Below are 10,460 nucleotides of genomic sequence, written 5' to 3'. Positions count from 1 at the left end.
TTTGATATCATAGGGAAAGCCTATTAATACAGCAATGGTAATAGTGTTTTAGTGTTCTAATTTGTGTTGCATTGAACTTAGATTTCAAATTCAGTTGAATGTATGTGGATCTTATGACATAAATGGCAGGCAGATTAATATTTGAACAGATGGCATGCTGATATTTGAAAATAGCCAGCAGATTAAAAGGAATGAGGAAATCCTGGTTTATGCTTCTTGTATGACGGTATCGCTTGCTGAAAATAGTCGACCAACAAGCTCACAACGCGGCACAATGCGACACGTTGTGAGCTTGTAGGTCAGCTATTTTCATCACCCACTGTGGATACAAGTGTCTCAGACAGACTAGTATTCCGTCTCTTGGATACAGATACGTCAGTGTATACTGTAAAGTTAGAAATATGTCATCAACATTTCCACACAAAGGTCATGGCAAATTTGTGGTTTTGAGAAAATAACATTTGTGTTTATATAATAACAATCATGTTCATGTTGTGTGTGCGATGAACGCACAGACTGTAATAAGACCCAATTAATTATTGAATTGTCATCTCCAGGTTTTCTTCAGAATAGGTAGGCCACTTTTCCTCATTTTTTTTCGTTGTTGCTTTTTACCTATTTTTCTCCTGAATGTAGTCGTTATGCCAATTGTTCCTCCCTACACACATTTCTGTGTGGTCACTGCTGTTGTATCCTACTGACTACTGGAGCCCCCGACGGGAGGACGTGGAGCAGGGGTATTCAACTAGATTAGGCAGGGAGCCACAAGATCGCGTTTGCGGTTAACTGTATGGCCGTTTATTGAGTGCTATAGGACACAACAATGGTCATTATGTCCATTATGGTAACTTATTAGAGCCTGCTTCATACCGCATGTATGCCTTTTGATGTTTGATAGGATCATTTATGTGCCAGTTCTTTATAATGCACATGCTTTGATTTGGATATTGAAAAAATAAGAAGTAGATATTTCAGTGTGTTCTGTGTAAGGGTCCCTGGCATGGAAGCATCTTTGTGAGAAGAGTGCATGGTGGATAGCAGGCTGGCAAGGTGAAAGTGTTCGTATGAAGGAAAGGTTTTTACTTTTTTAATGTTTTTGAGCATCCGGCTGATAAGAGCACAAGCTCTTATGATGTGTTTCAAGAACCATCAGTTGAGAGTGACCCATAAATGGGTCAGCCCAGGACACTAGGGAGGATGAATGAAACATACTGTGTAAAAAAATGTGGATGAAGGACAAAATCCACTCAAAACTAGGTAATGGATGCAGAAGAATTCTTTCTTTGGTGTAATGGACACAGCCACTCAACATGGACACAGTAATGGACACAGCCACTCAAAACTAAAAATAACTACAAATGGATGGCATATGATCGATGTAGCGATTTCAGAATTTTTCTGAAAGCAGTGAGAAGTAGACAACATTTCTAGCTGTTTTGTTTCTTTGAAACTTTTGATGCTTGTACTTTTACTTTTGATGCTTAAATACATCTTAACACAGATACTTGTACTTTTACTTTTGATACTTAAAAACATCTTAACACCAGATTCTTAAGTACATATGATGTGAGCTACTTTAATACTTTGACCCAAGTGATTTTCTAATGGGTTTAACTTTTACTGAGTAAAAATATCGTTCAAGTATCTGTACCTTTACTCAAGTATTGCTTTCAAGTACTTTCTACTACCAAAAAAAACATATACTGTACAACCATCCAATAATAATTTGTTACATTCATTTTTACACTGGAATATAGAATGTGTTCTAGGGGCCATAAGAAAGCTCTGCTGGGGCCGGATTTGGCCCGCGGGCCGACAGTTGAATATCACTGACGTAGAGCCTTTGTCCTACTCCTTCCACCCAACACTCACTGCTGACAGGTGCCGCTCCAGCCCCAGCCCATAGGATTACGTGCAGTGCCAATTATCACCCCCGCCCGGCTTCCTTCCCCTGAACACGGGCCGATTGTGTTCGCGTGGACGCTTGACAAAGCCAGATGCACCACGGTGTATTTGAACTCACGACCTCTGTGGTAGTAGGGTAGGCAGAAATACTATCATTTTAGGTTTTCCTCAGAATATAGGCCAGTTTTTTAAATAATGTAGAAATGCTATCATTAGGTTTTCTTCAAAATAGGTATAGGCCACTTTTTAGGCTAATTAATGCAGAAATACGATCATTTTAGGTTTTCCACTTTTATTATAAATTCCTAAATACTTATGTTATGTGTAGCACATTGGCATAGACACTTTGGCACATTAGGACTGCACTAGTATACATTTAGGGCTAGGTTTATGTAAACCTAATATTATTGACTCTTTTTGTATTTTTGTGGCAAAAATAGAATTCTGACAAAAATGTCCATCCCAAGCCGGCATGGTGATGAAATCTTCAAAACCCTTTGTTGACCACTATCTACATTGAGGTACAGCAAATGAACACAAAGAATAAATATACAGTACATCTGAACATTTGCATAAAATGTATTCTCTGTACAGTACAAGTCTTTCATGTAAATTATTTAGGAACCTGACTGATATGTCCTCTGAGTCTGAGGACATATCAGTGCATAACCTGTTACTTTATTTTAATTTAAAGTAGCCAATTATTTTGTACCCATTTATCTCCGCAATGTAGTCATTATGCCAATTAATTCCTTGCACACACATTTCTCTGTCTTGTCACTGCTGGTGTACCCTATACAGTATTGGCTCACCTGCCAGTGAGGCAGCCTGTTACTTGAGCAGAGGCTAAAACCAAATGACAAATCCAAAAGGTACAGAACATGCCAGAGATTCTTATGTTAAAACCCATTATTGAACAATTGACAGTGAATCTGTATTAACAATGTGCATACTGGATTATATGAGGCAGAGACTTACCTACTTGAGACGGAGAAGCAAAGTGAAACAGCAGACCCCTCTGTGGCTGCAGAATCCAAGCTCTTAGCTTCAATCTAACCGAGACCATCTCTCTCTCTCTCTCTCTCTCTCTCTCTCCTCTCCTCTCTCTCTCTCTCTCTCTCTCTCTCTCTCTCTCTCTCTCTCTCTCTCTATCTCTCTCTCTCTCTCGCCTAACCCCCATCATTAACGTGATGCACATTATAAGCCTCTGTGTGTCACCAGTCCTTCTATTCTGGTGTTCTAGCTACACCAAAATGAGGGCCATAGTCTCTGAACAGAATATAATGATCAGGGGTTTGAGACTCTTAGGTGTGCAATAGTTAATCGGACTAATCGATTTAATCAATTAAAAAAATAGATTTATTTTAACAAAATAATTTATTTTGGGGAAAGGATTTGGGTGATATACTGTACAGTATATATGGAGGAATGCTTAGGAGCAACATAAAACATAAACCCTAAGTCTACAATAACAAAACAAGATCTTTAACCACATGAATCCTACCGTGCTTCTTCTTGGTATGTCATAATAGTCAATTGTCACATTTGCGACGCGTTATGAGCTTGTAGACCTGCTATTATTAGCAAAGAGATTCGGTGTAGAGCAACTTAATGGAGGGAACCAAGTACAGACCCCTGGGGGACCACTGTCAATGAAGTATATAGGGTAAGTGGTTAAGAGGTAAAGAATGCAGAGATCTGTTGCTTGAACTCATATTTATTTCAGCCAGTGTTTAATGCTGGTACAGTTTAACTAACGAAATCAATCAGAATTGAGGAGGAAAACGTATTATTATTTACATACAAAACCAAATATGATTTCAATGTTGAGATCCTATAAATAAAAGTGTTTAATAAATCCTTACATTACAACGCAGTCATTCACATTTAAACCACATATAAACGTATTTGTGTGTTTCGAATTTGGAATTACAGTTATCCACAGCCCAGGGGTCCTTGCGGGGGTTCCACTGGGTCCCCAACTAAATTAGTTATTATAGCATCAAAATTGATTGAATTGATTGAAACCTTTATTTATTCTGGAAAAGAGCATTGAGGTTTACCCTCATTTGCAAGGCTGTCGAGATATACAAAAATCAACAATTAGACACATATACAGATATAAAACACAGAAACAACAAAATAAAACCACAACAGAAAATCAGTAAGTTAAAAATTACATGGTGAGGTAGGGAGATTTAAGGGCAGGTTATTAAATTGTCCATAGGATATTGTGGTATAGATTTTTTGCGCGAGTTGTAGAGTGTTCCATGAAATAGGAGCATCAAAGCAGAAAGCAGATTTTCCGACTGAACAGGTGGAACCTCAAGTGTAAGCCAGTCGCTTGAGCGGGTCTCTAAGTGCTTTTTTTCCCACAGCAATGTGATGTATGGGAACAATCAATCAATAGCTATTACCTATACCTATTTCTCCTCTCAGAGAGGGAAGATCAACCTACCTTGTCACTCAGCACTACCTAAGTGCTGAGCACTACCTAAGTGCTGAGTGGTAAATTGTGTCTAGGGGTAAACCAGTGGTAGGGGCAGCATTTCTATAAATCACATCACTGTAATCCAACACTTACACAAAGACAGCTTCAACAATCCTTTTCCTGCAGATTATCGGGAAGCTGACTGTTTCTGTAAAGAAATCCAATTGTCTTAGTTTGGTGGTGCGATCACTTCCATTAAGACCTGAGGCTGATTCTACAAATGCCTTCTAAATCAGCCAGGACCCCCAAATTGATATATATTTGGCCGCGGTCCCCCCATCTAAAAATGCTTTGTGCCAGGGACCCCCAGAAGAGAAGATTTGTGATAAAAAAAAAGAATATTCAAAATTATTCACAATTATTCAAAAATAGCAGATGTAAAATCTCGCAGTGAAGTGACACGCTGTGAGCTTGTAGATCTGCAATTTTTTTTAAATCTAAAATGACAGATGCTTTCCCGGTTTTAATGGGTTAACCCTGTTCGATACTTCAGCTATTCATTCATAGCCGATGTACAAGCTCACAATGACGTTGAAAAATCTTGCCAGAAATGTGAAAGATTTGGAATAATTGTGTATTTTTTTTAACACAGTCAGATCTCTCTTCTCTGGGTCTCTGGCACAAAATCTTTTCAGATGAGGGTCTGTGGTTTTTGCTTTTCAGGGTCCTTGACATGAAAAGTTTTTGAGAACCACTTGCTCCGCAGAACACCATTCATACAGTACACTGTACATACACCTACAAATTAACACCACCAACCCCCCACTCACAAGCATCATTAATTCTTACAACATAGAGTATAATTGTAAATGGCTAGGCGTATGATTAGAGCACTGTGACATCTACTCCTGATATCCCAGCGTCTCTTGCCATGGCATAGAAGTGTCCTTGTTTCTCAAACAGGTTACTGGGAGAGTCAAACTCCACGATTTTACCAGCGTCCAGCACCATCACTCTGTCAGAGAGAGAGAGAGAGGGAGAAAGAGGAGGGAAATATAATCGTTTCTGTCGAGTGGAAACCTCATATGTCCAAAACTGTTACTTTTCAGGATTCAAATTCAAAAACAGCAAAAGTAGCAGATCTACAAGCTCGAAACGTGTTGCTTTGCGCCGTGTTTCGAGCTTGCAGATCTGCTACTTTTGATGCTTTTGTGTGACGCTGTAGTATGATCAAGTAGGGCGTTAATTTACGAAAAAACACAAAAAGTTAATATGGAGATAAGAGGTCTCTGCCCGACAGCAACGATATACGCATCATATATTGTTGTTGTCATGCGGAAAACCTTGTAGGTTCAAAACCATTACTTTTCAGGAAATGGAAAAAATTACCTGTGTTCCAAATGGATCCAATGCAGTTATTATGTAGTGACAAGCTCTCATTCAGTGCCATGCTTATTTATGGAATTTTGGCTCTGAGTGCCACAACCAAAATTCATTGCCGAGATACAGCCTTTTTTAGTAAGTAGTTTAACAAAGACTGAATGGAGCAGCAAATCTTCCAATCATCATATCTTGGGTTCTAGCCTTTTTTTTTTTTTTTTTTTTCATTTTAGACGTCGGACATTTTAAACGTCCTGTGGAACTGAATGAGTTAATACTTTTCATTGGTTACATTGACCATTAACCACTTTCAAGGGCATGTCATGATAGGCGGAAATGTTTCACAATTATTCAAAATCTTTCAAAAACAGCCGGTCTGCGAGCTTGTACTGTGCATCACAACCTGCATTGTGAGCTTGTAGATTGGTTATTTTCCCTACTTTTGCGTGACTCTGTCATATTACGAAGTATACAATAGGGCAGTGGTTCCCAACCCCATGATTTTGGGGGTGGTCCCCAGATGACACTAAAGTGACAATGTAAGGCCTTTTAAGACCTTTTTAATATATAATATAAAATGTAAAAAAGGAAATAAAATAAAATAAACATTACTGCATCAAAAGTTATCAACAAACTATAATTGTCAAATAATATAAGAAAGAGGCAAAAGCTCACAATGCCTCACAACGTGATTTATCTGTGGAACCGAGTCAAACTAAATGTAATGCTCCTACAATTCCAAGCGCTTGTCAGGGTGGGGGGGCACAGGTCTCCGCCATGTCAGTTAGGTTATTGTGGCCTCCTGGTGGCGCTATAATAAGCCAATGTGAAAAGGGTGGCATTTCTTCTTAGGCCTTTCATCAATCAGACACAACATTCATGTTTTGAGTCATTTTGTTCCAAAAATGTGTATTGCTAAATTAGACGTGCTGGTGGCGCTAACAGGCCAATGTGAAAAGGGTGGCATTTCTTCCTCGGCCTAGTGGGAATATGCGTGCAAAATGTCACTGAAATTGCATGCTGCGCTCATGATTTGAGGCATTTTGTTCAAAACAAACCAATCCTGCAAACTTTGGAAGCCAATCTTAGGCATGTACAGTATATATGGGAAATCGGACAGATCCGTGTTGATCACATGACTATAGAGATACTGTGTACCGATTTGTGTGATGTTTGGACAAAATCTGTAGGATCTATAACAGGCCAATCTGAAAAATTTGGGCCAGAGGTTCTGAATTGGCATCCAGGGAGTGTGTGTGCACAGTTTCACAGTGACCGGGCCAACGGTGCCGGAGATCAGCTGCTCACAGACAGAAGGACACACACACGGACGGACGGACGGACACAAGGACAGGGTGCAAAACATACTCTCTCGCCATGCCTTTCCGCATGGCGGAGACAATTATGTTGGGGGGTCGTGGCTTGAAAAGGTTGAGAACCACTGCAATAGGGCATTCATTTATGAAAAAATAAATAAACATATAATGAAAATGGATGTACAAGGTTTCTGCCCGACAGCGACATTACATAATATGCTCTTGTGTGAAACAGCTTTACAAATAAAAATCCATTTACTGTCAGTAATTTGGTCTGGCTAATTTTGTAATGAAGTATTTATGCCCTCATGTGATTTTAATGTTTTTTTTTACATGTTTTTTTGGTTTTGTGAATTTGTCAATAAAACAAGAAGACCGAATTGGTTGGGTACTACCTGATCCATAAAACCTAGTGACAACAAGCAGACAAAGCGGCCCACCAAATAGCGCCTGCTAAAAGGATTTTTAATTGGCGATACAGACTTGTGCGTGGCTCATTTCTATGTCACCTAAACAACATTTTAATGGGAGCTATTGGACATTAGGGATAAAGAGGGTTTTATTTGTCACTCATACAGGGGCAGTGAAACGTTGGTGTGGTATGGTCTGCAAGACTGTGCTAACAACAGCAACACAATATATTACATCACGGCCAGCCTCCTCTCACTGCACTGGCTCCCCATCTCCTTCCTATCTGATTGTAATTTAATAATGAAACAACGTTAAACTCACCAACATTACAGCTGTACGGAAAGCTTTAATTGTCCTCTTTCTATCTGCAAAGTTTTTGTTTCATAAAGATCCATCGTAGGTAGTTTCCGTCAATAAATTCTGTGCAGATGATAATTTTTTGTACCACCCGTTTCAAAATGTCACATAATGCAGGAGGCAGTAGGACATTGCGTTATTCAAAACGAGCGATTCCAAACTACAACACAAAAATAATCACCTGCACAGAATTTATTGACAGAAAGTAGCTAATAACATGTCTACGGTGGATTTTTATGAGACTTTGCAGATACCGTAGAAAGAGGATAATTCAAACTTTCCGTACAGCTGCAATGTTGTTGAGTTTAACGTTGTTTAATACGATCAGACAGGACTTTTCTGTTTGGATGTATGGGCTGTCAAGGGTTGGTAATGCAACTCTTGACAGCCTCAAGGGATTTGAATGTTTTTACATATTCTTTTTTTTGTTTTGTAATGTTGTATGCAATTGTTTTACCCTGTTTGTAGCACTTTGACCTTTCTCTGTAAAGTATTTTTTTTATGACAGTTCAACAGCCTTTAACCATGAAGGACATACTTTGCTGTACTCAATGTTTAAGGAGATGAAATATGGTTACCATGGACACAGGCATGCATCACCAACAACAAAAACCTTGACTGCCAAAGCTGCCAAAGCATTAAACACAGTTCCCTAATTTTTTCCCTATAGAATCAAGAATCTATTTATTTGTCATTAAATACAAAAAAGGACAAGCAGCTAAATGTTGTTGGGACTTGTTCCGTTAAAAGATTGTGCAACGTCCTAGACTTAATAAAGTAAGAGAAGAAATAATATAATAATAAAAATATGTACAGTGAGAAATAAATATACAAGGGTGCCCAAAAGGTAGATCGCGATCTACCAGTAGATCAGAAAGGCTGTGCACGCAGACCACTTGCCATGCCCCTAAAAAAATCTAATTAGAATATTTATAAAATATTTATAAACAAAAATCACAAATCTCCTCCTCTTTTTGGTATCTGCCACTTGAATTAAGGTGACTTGATTTATTGACATCAAGAAGGGCCTGTCAGCTCCCTTCACGCCTTCTTTAGCAGGCAAACTAGCAATGGAATGCTTTGTTTTCAAGTGTTGCGCAAGTCAGTAGCATTGCAAAGTCAAATAAAAATGAGTGAGGCAAAGAACACGAAAACCTACCACGTCTTCCATACAGAATGAGAGGAAGTTTGACTTTCCACTATTTCCCATTCCAAGTGCATTTGTCTTATGTGCAACGCCAGCACCGCTATTCCAAAGCCCGCTCAGGTATATTTTTAAAGTATTTTCAGCAATGGGATCATAATAATTTTTGGTGGGTAGATATTGTTGAGCTGGTCATTTTAAAAGTAGTTCTCACGTCAAAAAAGTGTGGGCACCCCTACCCCTGATGTATGTGAACATATACAATTGCTGATCCATTTCCATTGAAATGTGAATGGTTTATTAAACTTTGTTATACCCGTTCCCGTTCAAAAGTGACCACTATTTTGGTCGAAATGAACAGCTAAGCCTATCTACTGTCTGCGCACACACGTGCGCACACACACACATCATACACACATCATACACTCATAGATTGTATCCTACTATTCCATTCAACATTTTAAGACTTAAGTAACGTGTAACACAGCAGGTCAAATTGCCTATCGTTGAGGAAAACATAATTGGTCTCTCAGCAATCAGACGCATTCACCTGAATTCAACCACAAGCTGAGAAAATGACATAGTTTAAATGGCCAACCGTCAGGCCCTGCCAGCACTCTGACATAGCCTGACAGCCCTGCGACAGGGCCTTACAAATGAATGGCATTGTTCCTTTGTATTACACTAGAAGTAGACGTCTAGTTTCTCTCTCTGTCTGCCTCTCTGTCTTTCTGGCCCTTCCCGTCTCTGTCTGGATTGTGTGTCACACACACACACGCGCGCGCGCACACACTTCTGAAAGGCAACAACGCATCGCGTCCTGCCGTCCTCCCTCTCTCTCCATCTCCTTTTCTCTCTCTCTCTCTCTCCCCTCTGGCCCTCTCTCTCTCCCTGTCTTCCTCTCTCTCCCTCCCTCGTTCCCTCTCTCTCTCTTTCCCTCCCTCCCTCTCTTCCTCTCTCTCTCTCTCCCTCTCTGTCTCTCTGTCTCTCTCTGTCCGTCAGCGAAAATTCTCTCTCGCTGTGTTTGGCTCACTATTCTCTCTCTCCCACCCTCCCTCTCTCTCCCCCTCTCTCCCTGTGTGCGCGCATGGCTGTCCCCCCCGCCCCAACACCCCCCCACACACACACACACACACACACAGAGACGTGCGTGGTGTCACTCTCTCCCCCTGTGTGTGTGTTTGTGCGCGTTTCCGCGACTAATGTGACGCAACGGGACTTTTGAGATGGCCATGCCCAAAATAGGTTGCCTTATTCGGATACATGCGTGTGACTGCCCGCCCCTGCCGGTTCTCTGAATTTTTATTTTTAAATAGGCTCTGTCATGATTAATTGACCACACATATGAAGTGAAACAACTAAATTCTATCCAAACGATATCTTATAAGTAAATTCCGTGCCTCAAAGAAGAAGTTTGAGAGCTTTTTGAAGTTGAAAAGTGCGGAGAAAACTGGCCACAGAAACAATGGACAGAAACAATGGCTGCCGTTCGTGTTTGGTCGGCTGCACTCGGCTG

General features: G+C 40.0%; 1 protein-coding gene across 2 annotated transcripts in view; it reads right to left on the bottom strand.

The window, feature by feature from the left end:
• Nucleotides 1–3,616: 3,616 nt before the first annotated feature.
• Nucleotides 3,617–10,460, bottom strand: part of abcc2 (ATP binding cassette subfamily C member 2) — a 56,870-nt gene continuing 50,026 nt past the window's right edge. The window contains exons 32-33 of one of the 2 annotated variants that reach the window (XR_013934486.1): nt 4,437–5,351; nt 3,617–4,395 (exon numbers count right to left, since the gene is read on the bottom strand). Coding sequence is in view for 1 of the 2 variants with exons in the window: in XM_080450371.1 (XP_080306497.1) it covers nt 5,222–5,351 (130 nt within the window). In the remaining variant the exon portion in view is untranslated. Of the gene's footprint in view, nt 5,352–10,460 lie in introns of both variants that reach the window. The other variant, XM_080450371.1, reaches the window with a different exon arrangement.

The sequence above is a fragment of the Gymnoscopelus braueri genome (assembly GCF_963280865.1).
Source record: "Gymnoscopelus braueri genome assembly, chromosome: 14".
Classification (NCBI taxonomy): domain Eukaryota; kingdom Metazoa; phylum Chordata; class Actinopteri; order Myctophiformes; family Myctophidae; genus Gymnoscopelus; species Gymnoscopelus braueri.
This window is presented reverse-complemented; position numbering and strand designations above follow the sequence as displayed.